This window comes from Notechis scutatus, chromosome 5 (genome assembly GCF_049901735.1).
Source record: "Notechis scutatus isolate UNSWTSFEM ecotype Mainland chromosome 5, rNotScu1.2, whole genome shotgun sequence".
In the NCBI taxonomy this organism is placed as follows: domain Eukaryota; kingdom Metazoa; phylum Chordata; class Lepidosauria; order Squamata; family Elapidae; genus Notechis; species Notechis scutatus.
Window position 1 is genome coordinate 55,748,187 of NC_142013.1, and position 18,057 is coordinate 55,766,243.

The 18,057-nt window shown below is 35.3% G+C and overlaps 1 protein-coding gene across 2 annotated transcripts; it reads left to right on the forward strand.

Annotated features, from left to right (window-relative positions):
- The first annotated feature begins 5 nt into the window (after nucleotides 1-5).
- On the forward strand, nucleotides 6-15,862 carry NDUFV3 (NADH:ubiquinone oxidoreductase subunit V3). 2 transcript variants are annotated; one of them, XM_026674010.2, is made up of 4 exons: nucleotides 6-75; nucleotides 1,310-1,400; nucleotides 8,301-8,960; nucleotides 12,375-15,862. In XM_026674010.2, exons 1-4 carry the CDS (start codon nucleotides 28-30, stop codon nucleotides 12,539-12,541), a joined length of 966 nt encoding a protein of 321 aa, XP_026529795.2. In that variant the 5' UTR covers nucleotides 6-27; the 3' UTR covers nucleotides 12,542-15,862. The 2 variants fall into 2 exon arrangements, with proteins under 2 accessions (XP_026529795.2, XP_087823687.1); XM_087967561.1 differs by having other exon boundaries at nucleotides 8,457-8,960.
- The last annotated feature ends 2,195 nt before the right edge of the window (nucleotides 15,863-18,057 follow it).

Sequence of the window (18,057 nt, forward strand, 5' to 3'; positions counted from 1 at the left end):
ACGGGACAGGTTTTGGGAGACGCCAAGATGGCGGCCACCCAGGTGACGGGATGCGGTCGTGTCGCCGTGTTTAAGGTAACGGAGGATGAGGTTCATTAAGGAGTTGCTTATGGATTCCGTTTTCCTGTTGGGCGTCCGCCTGTAGCCAGGAATATAAGCAATTGCCCCGCCGTATGTCTGTGCCAATAATCACATTTATTGTCTGTCTGGATTTGACCTGAAGTTTCCAGCTGGTATTATTTGATATTTAGGACATCTATAATTTTACTCGGGGTATCTACTACTATCTAGATGTACATTGTACACGTGGATTATTTTCCAGTCTGCAAGGCGAAGAATAAACTGTTGGCGAGTAAAAACATAAATCAAGAAGGTTTACAATTCTTATCTTATAAATTGTCATGAGTCTCGGCCCACTTCATCAAATGCATAGCTAATAGTTTTGAAGAAAACTGACATGAACACACCCTTGGGGCAGGGAAGAGAAAAAGGGTAATGGTGGCAGGGGAGATAGAGACCAGGAACAGTGTTGTTAAGAGTTTATATGCAGCACCTTGAACTCTTGAATTCAGTTGTGGCTAAAGTGAATTTTATTTTGAAAGTTGTCTGAAACGAAATGTTTCAAGTAATACCGGTTGTATTTCTTTGCTTGAGAGAGTCGATAAGATTGACAAAAGAAATATTTTAATTATTTAGGCATAATTAGGACAGGAATATTCATATCCAAATTTTACCTCTCACAATATTTTATTTATTTGAGGGCGGACCAATTGTAGTTTCTGATGGGTATGACAGCAGTGTCTAATGTTGCTTGGGTCTTGCAGAGTTCTGGTGGAATTGACTTGAATTTGACTTATCAACTCATTTCTAAATAGAATAGAATGGAATAGGAATAGAATAGAATATTTATTTGGCCAAGTGTGATTAGACACACAAGGAATTTGTTTCCAGTGCAGAAGCTCTCAGTGTACATAGTCATTTAACAACCAGGTTACTAACTTATCAACTGCAGTGATTCACTTAACAACTGTGGCAAGAAATGCTGTAAAATGGGGCAAAACACATTTAACAACAATTTTTTTTGGCTCAGTTGTGGTCGTAAGTCAAAGACTACCTGTACATATAGCAACAAGCCTTTTAACTGAAAAGATTTCAGAATTTTTCACAAGGAATTCTTATGTGAGCTATTATCACTATTCCATGCGCTTGTTACTCATCTATGGCTATGTTACTGTATGCCTTACATATTTTTGAAAAATACATGCTAATTAAAAGATTGTTCATCAAATATCTTTTCTGATTTTTATAGGCTTTATTAGAGCAAGCATGGGGTCCAAGAAATATGCCTTCTCTTTATCTCTGCACCAAACCAGGTGATTCTAAAAAAGGCTTCCCAAAAGGTAAGACAATTTAAAATAATTATTGCCAAGAAAAATATTTATTATTGAAACAACTAAGCAATTGCTATTTTTCATATTTTGTAGAATGTCAAGATCCAAAGCTGTTGTGTGGGTTTTGTTATAGGATGAATGTTCTTACTCAAAAGAATTACATTTAAAACTACAATAAAATATTACTGCTCTCCCATTCCATAAACCATAATTCCCATGGGAAAATCCATTAAATAGAAAGGAAAAGAATCACCTGCATTTCTTCTCTTTCTTTCTCTCTCACATAAACACACCATACACAAACTCATTTCCTCATCCATGCAATTCTTACAGATCTTACAGATTAACACAGTTGGAAGGGACCTTGTAGGTCATTTAGTTCAAACCCCGCCCAAGCAGGAGAACCTACACCATTTCTGACAAATGGCAGTCCAGTCCCTTCTTGAAAGCCTCCAGTGATGAAGCTCCACAACTTCCTGCATTGATTGTTCTCACTGTCAGAAAATTCCTCCTTATTTCTAGGTTGAACCTCTCCTTGATCAGTTTCCATCCATTAGGATGTCTTTCAGGTGCTTTGGAAAACAGATTGACTTCCTCTATGACAGACCCCCAAGTATTGGAAGACTGCTATTATGTCTCCCCTGGTCCTTCTCTTCACTAGACTAGCCATGCCCAGTTCCTGTAACCATTCTTTATATGTTTTAGTCTTCAGTCCTCTAATCATTTTGGTTGCTGTTCTCTGAACTTTTTCTAGAGTCTCAACATCTTTTTTATAGTGTGGTGGCCAAAATTCTGCATTACCCTTTTTTCCCTTTCTGCCTGCCACCTCCTGTTCTTAGTTCTGACTCTACAGGAATTAATCTTTAAGCACATTTCTCAGTGGTATCAATGAAAGCTGTTAAAAATCCTACTTGATAGATATATGTAAATATTTTGTTTTTAAACTAATAGCATGGGTTTTCATGGGAGCAAAATAATGAGACTAAATAAATTCTATCTACTCAGTAACTATCATATTCAAATCACATAATAAAAACACAAGCTGTGAATCTCTGATATACACGAGAGGGCTAATATCTAACCAAATATGAAGACTTTCATAAGCCTTTAAATTATCCTTTTCCAATGTGATGACCTCGAGATATGATGGAATTGTAATTCCATGCTACTTTTTAATGCTAGGAGTTATGGACCCAAAATATATGGGGAAGTACTTAATTTTTAAAAAGATTATACAGAAATTTAATATCTTTGTACAATATTAACCAATAAAATTGGATATTAATTAGCAAACCTGAGTATAGTCTTTTCCTGCTTTTGGTAGAACTGTAATATAGGCCTGATTAAATGCTGCTGCTAAGATTCCTTTATGAAATATCTCATCAGATATTTCACAGGATTTTGGTAGCAAAAAAAATCTTTATATGTCTTAAACCACTCAATAGGAATCCATCCATTCCTAGTGTTTTACCATTTCCCATTTTAAAAATTATTTCTTTTACCTACCGGTACCTACAAAGAGAGGAGCAAATAAAAGTTATTTTTGTGTGTCATCTAACTTTAGCAGGTTACCTTTATTTTAAAAGGCCTTATGTCTTCATTTGATACATTCTCTGATTTGCTACATAATGCTGGATAAAAATTTTAAAAATTGACTTGCTGAACATAAACTTGATAGTATAATGGTGTTATATAACTCTATGCAGATCCCGGTTTAAAGGGTAATGTGACTCAGAATATAAATGAATGCCCACTCAGAATATACATGAATGCCCAATACCTTATAGAAGCTTCATCTTTTTGGGGGGTCCATGTGACTACCTTCTACCATTGATGCTTTCTTTATGGATATCACAGGAAGAGCTAAGTGCATGTCCATACATGCTATTCTCAGGCATGTCATTGAAGACCATCTGGAAGTTACAATTGGACTAGAATACAATGGAACACATAATGTTGGATGTTTGCAGATTTTATAACCTGTTGCACAAGCTGCACTGGCTTTCAGTTTCCTTCCAAGTGCAATTCAAATTGATGGTCATTAACTTTAAAGTTCTATATGGTACAAATCCAGGAGATTTGTGAAGCTGCCTCTTCTTGAAGGTATCAGCCATCCCATGCACACTTCAATCCCTTCTCTGAAATATTGTCATCTAGAGCAGTGGCCCCCAACCTTTTTTGTGCCACGGCCCGGTACCGGCATCACAAAATGATCCGCGGCCCGGTACCGGCATCAGCACACATGACAAGGCAAGGCGAGCCGAGCGACCCCAAAGCAAGAGCCCCCTTTTTCGGCTTCATTTGTTCAACTAGAACCCATCCAACAAAGTGGAAAACTTGTCCTTCCACTAAATCCAAATTAAATTTGTTTTCGCTCAGTTTTTTTTTTTTTAACAGCAGCACCCCATCTGACACCCCCCCACCTCACGGCGCTTACCCACCTGCTTGCCTTGCAATGAAAAGATTCTCCCGCAGAAGCGGCGCAACCGACTCCCTGATACACGGCCGTTTGAATTTAATCTTGCGCCTGGAGCGACATGGCCCTGCCCGATTAGTGCAGCCGGGAGCTTGAAATTAGTCAATCAGGAAGCAACAAAATGTTACTCGGCTCACTCTTTCTGTCCAGGGCTCAGCAGCCTGTGTGGTTCTTTTGAAAAATGCATGCCGGCTGTTACCATTCCCTGCCCCCCCCCCCACACTTCCCTCAGGGCTAACTGCCCAGATTGGCTATTTTTTGCATATAAAGTTTTGCGTCTGCCTATATCCTGGTCCTACTCTCTTTTTTTTTTTTTGTTCTGTAATTTGTGAGTTCCTTTTTGGGGGAACGAATGCCTGCTGTAGCAGAACTTTATGCAGTTCATTTTTCGTATTTTCATTTTGGGAGAAAGGAAAGAAGAAAAATTGGAGTCTTTAAAAAAAACTTTCTCATCGAAACAAGATGGCGGCGCCCAGCAAACCGGCGGCCCGGTAGAAAATGTTCCACGGACCGGTACCGGTCCAGGGACCGGTGGTTGGGGACCCCTGATCTAGAGGGACCTAGGAAGTATGCTTTTTCCATAGCTGTCTCCAACTTATAGAACACATTCCCCTGGCAATGTGGCGGGCCCCCACCCTGTTAGCCTTCCAGAGAGCAAATAAAACTGCAGGCATTACAGTAAAGAGGTGGAGCCTGCGGAGACTTATTGGAGCGCATAGGAAGTTTGCTGGAAGTGTGAGTTTCTAGTTTTTTATGTTTTTATGATTTTTATAATTTTATTGAAAGTTGTTTTAAAATAAATGGCCATATAAATCTTAAATTAATTAGGAAATTATATAATACTTTAATTTGATTCTACTGCAAGATACAATGAATGTATGCTGTCTGGGCAACAGTCTCTGAAAAATTTATAATCACAATAACTTTAAAATATTGCCTGCATGTATGCTAGCATTTTTCCTTCACATCTTAAAAAGCTGCTTATTTTCTGCATAGTGAACTATAATATTCTATAAAGCAGTTTCGAACAACCTTTAATATATGTATTTCAAAAAGAAAATATTTATAATGTTAGGGTTTCAATAAATCAGAACTTGAGAACTTAGGTAGCTATTATCTTTGAATTAATACGGCTAGTGTAAAAAATGATTTCATATTCAATTTTCAAAAAATGCAGCATAATTGGTTTTTCTATATCATGCTTTAAAATGTTTATTCTCTATTACAGTTGTATGACTAATGCAGCACAATGTCTATGATGTTAAGTTCTATAACTATCTAATAGTTCTAAAATAATTATTAAAAGCTCATATTGTCTATATCAAAAAGTTTGTCACTTTGATTAGAATGGCTTGAAAAAAATGAAAACAGAGATTAGAATTTATGGGCCAAAAATTGTGGCCATAGTATTGATTTAGAACAATGGGAACGAATTTGGCAAACTAATTATAAACTAATGTTATCAGTCTCCTACAAGAAAAATATTTACAAAATGTTTTATCACTGGCATCTGCCACCAGCGAGATTAGCTAGAATGTTCCCCAAATTGTCAGCCAAATGTTGGAAGTGCAATCATAGCCAGGGAACGTATTTTCACATGTGGTGGACGTGTCCCCAAGCGCGAAAGTATTGGCTTAAGATCCAGGCATGGCTAGAAGAGTTGACAAAACAAAAGATTAAGTTTAACCCAGAGACCTTCCTATTGGGAATGTTGGAACCGGTATGGGACAAGAAGAATCAGCGTTTAATATTACACATTATTACAGCGGCAAGGATAGCTTTTGCCCAAAACTGGAAATCGACAACGGTACCTACAGACCTGGCAGTAATCAACAAAATTCACCAATGCCCAGAAATGATTAGATTAACCATGTTTTTAAAAAATAAGGAAGAAGGAGATTTCTTTATAATATGGAATATATGGTACAAATGGTTGAGAAAAAAAGAAGTAAAGATTTTTAGTGAAAATGATTAAAGAAATTCTAGAGAAAAATAGGAAATAGCATAAATGTGTATATAGATATGTATCTATGTAAAGTAATGTAAATTAATAAATATTGTAATTTAATAATATAAATAAGTATGGATTTAGTAAACAAACTATAGATATATTTGTAGTAAATGAATTTAATTGACACTAATGGATATGTACACTGTTACAACAGGGCTGCAAAATGTGAGAACATGTTTCTCTTTTTTAAAAAAATTTTGAAATTTTGAATAAACAAATTAAAAAAACAAGAACTTAATCTTCTCATGGTTTTGCAGTGCTATAACATGAAGTAAAGTGATAATTTTTGTGTGCTAATAAACGTAAGCATCACTAATATGCATAGATACCTCTTTCCCAGTACATTAAAAAAGCTTTACTAGTTTGTCATCAATTACTATTTATGTTAAAAAAAAAACCAAAGCTTCATATTTTTATTTCGTTGTTTTGCTTTGCATGGTTAAATAGCCTTGAAAACAATTTCTCTGCGTACCTGCCATCTATGATGATAAACATTGTTTAATCAGAGGCACTTTAATTGCACTTGAGTGTTATGGAAAGATTTGAGTAGATAAAATTGTGGTGCCCTCTGCTGAGAAATAACCATTGTTTCTTAACTAATTGTTTAACAGTTCAGTCGCGTCAATCTCTTGGTGATTTTATGGGCAATTGCTCTCCATGGTACTCTGTCAATCACAACTTCTTTCAATTGTTAGATTTTCATTTTTATATTTGATGGTATCAAGCCAGCAAGTTCTTTGCTTGCACAATGAATTTGCACATATGACATGACCAAAATAAATCAGATATAACCTTGCGATTTTACACACACACACACAAACACAAACAGACTTATTGATATATCAAACTTATACACACTTCTTCCTCATAGAGGGGCTTTTATATATATGTTTTCTTTCTGTATATATATATATATATATATATATATATATATATATATATATATATATTCTTAAGTTTTCGCGGGTACTTGCATATATGGTATTCAGCTTTGTTCGGGTATTTTCCCACATCATTATAGTTGTGCTTTTAAAGTTGTAGCAACGTTTCGGCAGAATCTCATCTGCCATCATCAGGCTTCTGTATTGTGTTCGTCTGTGAGTCAGACACAATGTTGCCAGCCAATCAAGACAAAAAAAGCCACAAAACAGACAGAAGATATTAGAAACACCAATCAAGAAGAACACAGCAAACTCCAAGACCAATAAACACAGACCAAGACTCCCAACCAATCAGGATGAAGAAAAAAACATTCTGGCGCAGCAGTAGGCTAGCACCAAATTTAAAACAGAAACGGCTGTGAAAGCCTGACTCGCAGACGAACACAATACACAAGCCTGATGATGGCAGATGAGATTCTGCCGAAACGTTGCTACAACTTTAAAAGCACAACTATAATGACGTGGGAAAATACCCGAACAAAGCTGAATACCATACGTGTGTGTGTGTGTGTGTGTGTGTGTGTGTGTGTGTGTGTGTTTGTTTTCTGAGGTTCTCGCGGGTATTTGTATGTGGGTCTTTGGTTATTCGGGTTTTCTCCCGTGTAAGATTGGAAGTATCTAGGCAACGTTTCGATAAAGTCTCATTCATCATCTTCAGGCTTGTGTCACACCCCCACTAGCAGTCAAAAGGAAGAAGCAGCTGCAAGGTCACATTACTCTGAGAAGCACAGAGCTGAAGACACAAGCCTGAAGATGATGAATGAGACTTCATCGAAACGTTGCCTAGATACTTCCAATCTTACGCGGGAGAAAACGTATGTGTGTGTGTGTGTGTTTCAAGTCTATTGTATATTCTGAATATCTTGTGTACATAGATATATACAGAATATATAATAGACTTGAAACATATGTTGTTGCTTACCACAGTTCAAATAGTTGAATATTGCAACATGAAATACAACATGCAGTTGTGATAATAGGGAAGTGTTCAATTCTGGAGATTGGATCAGAGTATGCCTGACAAAGTTTATAAACAGCCAAGTGTATCAAGTTGATATTATGCTAAAGTTCCTAGAAGAAACATTTGTTAATGTTAATGTTTTATATTTATGTTTTTATGGTATTGTAAGCTGCCCCAGAGTTGCTTTGGATAGTGAGATGGGTGGCATACAAATTTAATTAAAAGGATATATTTTAAAATGTTTTATATTGATATGAAATCTAATAGATATTTTTCTGAAACAGTTGAAATTTGTATCAGTTAATTTCACATATCAGTTATACCAGAATTATATATCATTGTGATAGCCTTGAAAATATTTATCTAGAAATTATAAGCCCTTCTGTGCCAACTCAGAAATTGAAATTAGCCAGCTGGAATTAATACTGAAAGAGCAAACCCAACTATTAATCTGCCCAAAGTAGAGGTTGGTGTTGTTGTTTTTTAAAGCTGTCTCCTAATTCTTTCCCACAATTTACAGATAAGGGGAAGGTCATAACTAACTGTAAACCTGATGCAGCTGTAAAATTAACAGATGAAGATCTGAAAAAATCCTTGGCAATGAAAACTTTGGTAATGTTTCCTCAGAAGGCACAGTTTCCTTTTGAGATAACACCAGTTTTCTCTTCCACAAAAGGCTTAGGGAAGAGGTTAACGGATGAAGAACCATTCTCTTCATCTAGTTCTGAATCAGACTCTAGCTCTGATTCCGAAGACGATGACTTCAAAGAGAAGCCACACAGACAAAAAGAACTCCGCCAGACAACTGACAATAAGCAGTTAGAATCAGATATGATAAAAACTGCTTCACAACAAAGGCCTAAAGAAATACATTTAAAGAGCAAGAACTTAGGAATAGTGAATGCAGAGAGTCAAAAGCCAACAGAAGTTTCATCTGGAAGCCTGGAAGTATCTCTCTGTGAAACTGATCCACGGAGAACTCCACAAAATATATCACAAAATCTGGAACAGGATGAAAACATTACAAAGAAAATGCAAAAAACTAAGATGCAAGAGATAATTTTTGAAGAACCAGTGCCTGAAGTTTCAAAGGAAAGAATTCCAGTGATAAAAAACACCCTGAAGGAGGAGATCATCCCAGAAGTAGAAGCTCAGATTGAAGAACAAAGCACTCCACAGGGTATCACTTTATCTTCTTCTGCATTAGTTCTATTGGTTGAAAGGATTTATAGAAACAAATATATTCTGACTTTCCCATTATTTGAAGTAATGTCTTGAAATGTTTCTTCCCGCTTTCCTAATGTACTTTCCGAAGAAGGCCTTTTCACATTGCTGATGAACTGTTATACTCTTTTACAGTTATGTTCTCTGATTCTCCCATTAAACTTTAAAGATGCTAATGGAAGATTTGAGGAGGGGGAGGAAACAGCATTCTATTTTTGCTACTTTCTCTTGTTTGAAGTGTTAAGAAAACTTAGAACATTCAAAACTGTAATGACCATGTGAAAATGTCTTCATAAAGGAAAGGAAAATTTTGTCACTACTTGCTAAAGCACAAACTATAGACATTTGAGTGACCTGTTTTCAGATTTTTCTTCTATCTGCACTTGCTCGTGGCTTAATGTTACTTTTTGTTTGAAACTTGCTATTTATGTGGTACTTTTCACTCTTTTTCATCCCTTCTTGAACCTTTTGATAGATACATAAATCAGTTCTGGAAGGAAGGAACTTTGTTAGGATGTGAAGAAAATAAGTGCCTGTAGGTCAGCAAAAATGTCACTGTTGGTGATTTAATCATTATGATGCATGTTTGCATCAGATAGTCTGCCTTTCAGCTCCCTTGCTATCTGAATTTTCATTCTCTTTCACTCCTTGAAAATTCTTAAAATATTCTCTTAATCTCAAAATACCCCAAATAAATTCCTAAAGTAAACATAATTTTCTTCATATTCTAAAAATCTTCCCATGAAGCTTTTCATGTTCATTTTTCTATATTTTAAATTCTGTAGTATATATCAATATATTTAAGATCTATTATTTTCAATAATCTATCCATTTATAAACAAAGAGAAAATAATAGATACCAGTTGTAATATAAATTAACAAATGAGAAACTTAACATTCAACATGCATGTCAAAGTGATAAATATCCTCAAAGATTTTGAAGTTTAACACCTATAACACCCCACCCCAAAAATCCTCAATTATTTTGAGTTCCAGAAGGGGGCAGCAGTGCCTGGAAAAATAGTGGCAGAAAAGACATGTCCTGGCTCTCTTTAAGTTTAGCTTGGCTAGTCTAGAAAATTGGAACAGTAGATCAGAGAAGGTAAAATTTAAAGCTGCCTATAAATAACAGTCTATTAAAATGCAATTGTATACAGGTAGAACATTAATAATATAACTAAAAGCCATAGATAAATATTAATAGACATCCAGGTGGAAATCATTTCAGTGGAAGAGGCTTAAATAATTACTAAATATTGCTATAGAAATAGAGTATATTGAACACTGAGGGGTACATATCCAATATTCCCTGTATATTTACATTTATCTAAAATGTTTTAAACACACTTAAGGATGGAAATAATTCAAAAATAATTCAATTGTACTGTAAAAGTATACAGTTAATAAAAGATAACATTCATTTCAGACATTAAAATCATCTGCCCAGTCACTATTAAAAATCAAACTGAGTACTTAGTCTATAAGGAAAGTATCACTAAGAATAATTATGTGTCTATGCAGAACATTTGAAGCTCAAAATTTTGGATTATTGCCCAGGCCTTTGAGATGGTATGTCATGTGTTATACTTTAAAATTATTAATTTTGAAGCATCACTCCTTTGATAATTTATGATGAGGCGGGGTAGAGGGCTAATATGTTGAGTGGAAAACTGAGCCATATAAATTAATGGTAAATGTGTTCTGTTGAGAACTGGAGATGATTAGTTTCATGTTACAACCAGATTCCAATCAATGACTGGATTCATACCATGCAAAATTAATGCATGGTTTGTTTGGCTTTAGTTTTGTACAGTGTGTGAATATATCACCGTAGTTTTCAAGCAGTGGCTTATGCTTAAGTCGTGCTCTGCCTTTATATTCCAGCAAGTAAACAAAACAAAACAATTAACAATATAGATAATAATTTCCATTTATAATAATACATAAACCAGGCTTTTATGGCTCATTCAGCAAACAGCAGCTAAACAAATTTTGGCTTCACCTCAAACCCAGGGATTTTTTAAAATAAAATTTCATTGAAGGGTGAACATATTTGTAGCTTTTGTGAAGTAAAAGAACAATTAGAGTGTTTAACACTGTTTATCTGTTTGATGTAAAAGCTCCTTTGGAAAGATATGGTTCTGGGTTTATAATAGAATATGCATGTTTTGGTTTATATTCTATTGCTAGAAAAACAACTAGCTTGCCTATTTGGTGGTGGAAGCTAATGTAAAATAAACATTGGAGATTCGGTTACATGCATATCTTGTTTGGAAATGCTCATCCCATGTATTTTGGTTTATTACTGTTTTTTTAATAACATATTGGTAATCAGTTGCAACTTAATACTGGATATTCAAATTCTCTTTAACATTATTATATTCTTGAGTGTGTGAAATGTGGATATGTTTTTCACACATGTAAATCATTTTATTTCATTTCATTTTACTGAAATATAGCTTGTTTTGTGAAGAGAAGCTACATCTTTCCTACACTCAAACTTCCCTGAGGGAAACCTTATTGGATTATAAAAACTGTTCATTGCCCATATTTCACAATCATAAGCCTATTTGGTAACTTTTATGTCCAGAACCTGTTCTATGTCACTGTGTTTTTGAGTTACACACTTTCTGAAAAACTTCTATCTCTAAAACTATTTGGTGTCACTCTGTTTTCCTTTAAGCTGTCCTACCTTGTCACTAACTTTTATTCTAACAGCTCAATTCCCAGCATTGCCATCTTATGTCATGTTTCATCTCTGGTGTCCTTTTCTTACTATCTTTTTCTTCAAAATTAAAGTAAAATCCAATTAATTTCTGGGAGATGTTATTTTTAAGGATCTACTTCTCTTGTAGCAATCACCAACCCTCTTCATTGTTTATAATTTTTCCTTTGGTTTTCTGAGTTAATATAGCTAAGAGGAACATGGCAAACACTTAAGATTGTACAGTTACTTTATATTTAAAGAATTTATTAAATAGCTAAATATGGGCTATAAAATGTTGATTTATATTACAACATATCTAGTCTTCCCCAGCACTTAGGTACTCATAACCTATCTGTATGACACATAGAAGCTTTCCTACGCAAGGTTCTGAGTCCTTCACACCTATCCTTCCACTTATAGCTCCCAAATTCCTCTCCCCTCAGTTCTTCCTCCCTCCAAATTGGGAGAAGGTACCCTGAAATGGGTTGGTTTGATTGATAGTTGCAGTCATCACATATTTACCCTACCTTCCCAAACTTAGAATAATTCACAACCGAATGATATGTGTAAGTCTCAAAAAAAAGTTTGTACAATCAAAACCTGATTTTGCTAGGGACTTTGTTTCTGTTCTCTGGGTTTACATTATTCTTTTTCTCCTTTTAGTGGCCAAGCCATCACCTGAAACTGCTCAAGAAACATGTGACATTTCTACCTACAAGAACCTGCAGCACCATGAATATCAACCATTCACTTTTGTGGATTTTGATGTCTTGTTGTCAAAATTCAGGCTTCCTCAGCCATCTTCTGGGAGGCTATCTCCAAGACATTGAACTAATTGTGGGAAACAAATAAATTCCGACAAAACATGCTTGTGAGTGTTATAAATTAATATTAGCATTAATTCCTCAGTTATTGCTGATTGTATGACAAATTAGTTCTAATAATTAATAACTTGATAATTCCCTTAGTTCATGCTACTGTGCAATATCATAGCACACTGGTGGTAAATCTATGTAATCCTGGTTCATAAAATTTATGCAGAGTACAAATTAATTGGTATTGAATGCTGATGAAGTATTTTTAATTAGATTATGGTGAGTATATTTGTTTTGCTAATGATGCAGTTTTAGAAGCATAGTACCATTTGCTGAACTATGTTATTTTATCCTAAAGTAATATATAATTTATAATAACATTCAGTTATTATATCATAAGATATAAAACTAATTGGCTTTATGTTTGTAAAAGCCTGATTCTGAGTATGGATGAATGAGGATGGATTGCCTGCACTAAAGTAAAGGGAATTGGCATGTAACACTGTTCCCTTAATTTATATATGAGATTTAGCCTGATATCGAAAACTTTTTTGGAGATGAATATCAAATTAAAGACTTGAATAGGGGATTATTGACAACAGCCTATTCTTCCCAAAATTTACAGCAAAGGTTCTTGTGAACAGCTGAAGAGGCATTTCTAGGAAGAGTTGTTTTGGTTTCCACTTTGCCAGATCAAGTAAAAATGAATAAAACAAGAAATCGGTTTCTGTAGTTATTTGATAGGTTAAAAAAGAAGAATGTATCTACATTTGTCTCTTAGCACTGCTCATATATCTCCTTAATACAATGCCATTATGCCCTAATTTTTCAATCCCTCACTTCTAGTAAACATAATTCGCGATTCTTGAGATTAATTTTCAAACATGCTTCATTACTAGTTTTTTAAAAAAATATTTTTCTCTACATCAAACAAAAATGCACTTTGTTTTATGCGAGATAATCATGGTGCTGGAATTCTGAGGTTTTGTTTTTGCTTAATTTCATATTTCTTGAAATAACTGAAATAGAGGTAATTGTAATTAGTACAAATTTAAGAGCCTGAGCTTATGCTTCTAAGTATACCATTTTATAATCCACTTACTATTACTCACTTTAAAAATACTAATTAGTTTCAACTTTATTACATAGTTAAGTTGAACTGCTGTTCTTTTGTAGTTTGTATTTATCAATTTTTAAACATTTGGACATCTAGGTCAAATCAGAGCCTTAAGATAAACATAGTTAATTGCTGCTCTTAAGGTCTAAAATCTGAATTATCTAACAGTTAATCTTAAGTGATTTAAGTAAAACATTGCAAAGGAGTGTAGAGTGTAGAAATATTTTCCCCAGAAATTCTTAAGAACAAGACCTGGAAAAGTGGTCATGATCCCACATTCTTCAACACAGGTAGTCCTCGACTTACAGCCATTAGTTTAGTGATTTTGAAGTTACAACAACACTGAAAAAATGATTTATGACACAACTGTTGCAGCATCCCCATGGTCATGTGATCAGAATTCAGATAATTAGTAACTGGCATGCTTTCATGACAACTGCACTGTTCCAGTGTCATGTGATCATCTTTTGTGATCTGACAAGCAAAGTCAATGGGGAAACCAGATTCATTTTTCAACTGTTACTAACTTAACAATTGCATTGATTCACTTAACAACTGTGGCAACAACAGTTAAGTGAATCAATGCAATTGTTATGTTAGTAACATGGTTGAAAAGTTGCCAACTGTGACAACAACAGACATAAAATGGTGCAAAACTCACTTAACGACTAGCAGCAGAAATTTTGGGCTCAGTTATGGTCACGTCGAGGACTATAGTCAAAGAATGGATCAATCCTTATGAGAACCTATGGGAGACTTTTGGAAGGTATGTCTGTTTTGTTTAATTCTATCTCTTTGAATTAAAACCAGCAAGTACAACACATTATCAATTCATTACCACCCCGTTATTAATTATGTATGGACAACAGTGTACTTAGTATTAAATTTTTATTTGTGTTTAGTTCCATCTGGGGAAAAATAAATACACTAATACACAAAATCTAATACCAAGTTTCCAAGTGTGTTTCACATGTATATTTTTGGGATCAATTGAATAGTCCCATTATATAAATTTGATTTCACAGCTACTTCATACTACTTAGTATACTATATTATATTTAGTATAGTATACTTAGATGTACTACGTCTAAGTATACTAAGTATAATATACTTAGATTTCAGCAAGGCATTCAACAAGGTAGACTACAATCTACTTCTTGGTAAGCTAGAAAAAAAGTGGGATAGATAGCATCACCATCAAATGGATTTGTAACTGGCTGATATACTCAACAAGTAATCCTTAATGGTACTACATCTACATGGAGGGAAGTAAGCAATGGGGTACCACACTGTTCTGTCTTAGGCCCAGCATTCTTCAAATACTGGCACAAAATAACAAACTCTATTGGTTTGTTAATTGTATTTCCATTTTAAGTGCTTATTTTTCAATTAATGAATTGTAATTATGAAAATATCATCCATTCTTTTATATACACAGTGCAACATCTTTTTTATAGACTGTCATTTTCAAATCCACTTTTAGCTCCATCTCAGTCTTGTCTGGTGAAATTTGTTCCTCTTCCATAACATCTTTTAAAACACTAACTAGCTATAGCAGTGGTGGCTAACCTTTTTGGGCTCCTGTGCCAAAAATTGTGTGTGTGTGCCAGCACCCAGAAGGCAATGTGTACATGCGTGCGCGACCCTCCCCCCTAGGGCACTGCAACCATCATAAATGTAAGTCAGTTGTCAAAGCATCTGAATTTTGATCATGTGACCATGGGGATACTGCAATGGTTGTGTGAAAAACAGTCAGCCATTTTCTCAGGGCTGTTGGTGACTTCAAATAGTCACTAAACAAATGGTTGTAAGTCAAGGATTACTTGCACTTCAGGATATATTCAGAAGGAGAAGAAGCGTAGCACTTTGGGCAAACGTTTTTCAAGGAAGCTACTGTATTTCATTTAAGGTCTTCATAGGTGGTGATAAAGTATTTGAATATTCCCCAATAATGCTTAAGTAATTGGCTGTGGCAAGACAAAAGGATTAAGACAGAACAGACAGAAGATTAAAATTTGGGTCAAGCAACGGCTATTTCTCTGCACATTATCTTAAAAACTGACTTCATGGATTAAATTAAAATACTCAACTCGGCCCATCTGAAATGGAAAAATGCATATTTTATTGTATATCTCTTTCGGGAACCTGTTGGAATGTCAACATCTTAGTCAAAAATTTGTGGCCTCAGGCAGGTTGGAAATAAATATGTATGTGAAAAATGTATGGAAATTAGAGAAATCAATATTCAAGGTAGATTTATATTTTGTTTTCAGACTGAATTTGACAATAATTGCTTACATACATGACCCAAAGTTCTCCCCCCCCCCCAAAAAAAAAAATTTCCCCTAACAAACTGGTAGAATCCCATCACTTCCTGAATTGAAGCTCAACAATTTTAGAAAACAATTTATAACTGAATGAAAAAAATCTAAAAGTTGCATTTCTTTTTCAATCTATTTTACTAAATATTACTAAGCCTTGAATTCACACAAAATGTATAAAAGTAATTCATATTTGGCAACTGCTGTAGGAATATTCTGTGCTTTCTATTGGAAAATATATACAGTTCCTCCTGCAGAGGAATGGCTAATTAAATTGTGGGAATACACCTTCTCAAAATAATGATGTATTGCAAAAGTACAAAACATTTAACTTGGAAACCTTACTTGGGTTATAATTCACTATATGAACTCTGAAATTTGGCCTTTGAACAAAGTTGTTCTAACGTTCAATAAAAGTTAATAAGAGTACGTCTTCAACATCTTGGATAAAAATTACTGTAATTGTTAATCTCATTATTTATACTGTGCTGATTATTGCTGTTGGGAGGGGGAAAAGAAGGAAGAACTCAGATGTTTACAATGACCTGTAGTTTTGAAATGATATACTCATTTACAACTGATTAAAGAAATATTGAAAAAACTTAATTTTATCAAGCTTTTTAACTTCTCTGTTTATGGGCAGGATATGTCTTTTCAAAAACTTTTTCCTTTTTGTTCCTTTTTCTCAAAAAAAAACTTAGTAACTTAATACAAATATTTAATTAAGAAACTGATAGTAACCGACCTAAGGAAGTCAGTTCCATGTACTCTGGCCATTGTAAGGATCATACTGATAAAAATGAATGCCTGAATTTTCTTGTTCTTTTTTCCTTCTCATAATCTCTTCCTTCTGAGGTTTATCTTTCTAGATTGTATGTCAGTCTATTTTTATTCTATAGCTGCTTTAGATGCCTTCAATAATAAGTGCTGAGAAATATATCGGGTGGGATTCAAAACTCCCAGCAACCGTTTTGCTGCCTGGTTGCTGGGTGGGCGTGGCCATAGTGGGCGTGGCCTACTGGAGCTTCCTGTTTCCGGCTTCCAGTGGGCCTCCAGAGCCCAGGGAGGCCGTCCAGAGGCCTCCGCTGGGCCTCTGGGAGGGTGAAAACAGCTTCCCCTGGGCTCAGAGGCCCTCCAGAAGCCGGAAACAGGACCGTTTCATGACTACTGGTTTTTCCAGGAGGGCCGTTTTTTGCCTTCCCAAGGATCTGGAGGCTTCCCCCGGGCTTCTGGTGGGGCAAAAATGGTCTCCCCTGGGCTCTGGAGGCCCTCCAGAAGCCAGAAACAGGCCCATTTCCAGACTTCCAGAAGGCCTGGTTCTCCCCCTCCCAGAGCCTCCGCGTAGACCCTGCACTTACCTCCATCAAAAATGGGCCACGTGGAGACTCCAGGGAGGGGAGAGGTGGGCAGGGCCAGACAGTTGGTTGAAATACCAGTTCAGCAAACCAGATGTAACTTTAAACCTCCAGTTCACCTGAACCGGTAGAATCACACACCCGGAATATACCAAGAATTTAGTTAATCTAAATAATCTAAATTTAGTTAAACCTTTTTAAAATCAAATATGGCAACATATTTTAGATCTATACTTCACACTGTAGGCCTATATACAATAGTAACTTTTTTTAGTTTTTCAGAAGTTCTGATTTATATTCTGTAATATCTGGTTGTGTCTTCAAAAAAGCATTTATATAGCTGATCAGAAGCAGGGGGACTCCCCATATCACTGGTAGGGAAAATGATACCATCCATGATCTGGAGAGGAAAAGCTTGAACTATGTGCTATAAAGGAGTTCTTTGCTTTTGTATGCAAGGAGTAGAAAAAAAAAGAATGGGGAAATGGGCTGAGCCATAGCTGAGGCAAAGATTTTCCGCTCCAGAGACCTCCTTTTAAAACAGTCCCTCTTTTTTATCCAAAATAAAAGGTCTTATCTCTTGAATAAAATAGCAGAATTCCTGAAAAACACATGAACATTAGATATAATACAGAGAATAACAACAGGAGCTCCCGCTGAAATCAGGAAGTCAGTTAATAGAGATATGATCAAAAGGATAGAATTCATCATGAAGCTGTTGCTGTGCTAATGTCATGA

Coding starts and splice junctions, on each gene's coding strand:
- NDUFV3 (XM_026674010.2), top strand. CDS start 28: ATGGCGGCCACCCAGGTGACGGGATGCGGTCGTGTCGCCGTGTTTAAG. Junction 1,401..8,300: donor TAAAAAAGGCTTCCCAAAAG/GTAAGACAATTT, acceptor CACAATTTACAG/ATAAGGGGAAGGTCATAACT. Junction 8,961..12,374: donor AGAACAAAGCACTCCACAGG/GTATCACTTTAT, acceptor TTCTCCTTTTAG/TGGCCAAGCCATCACCTGAA.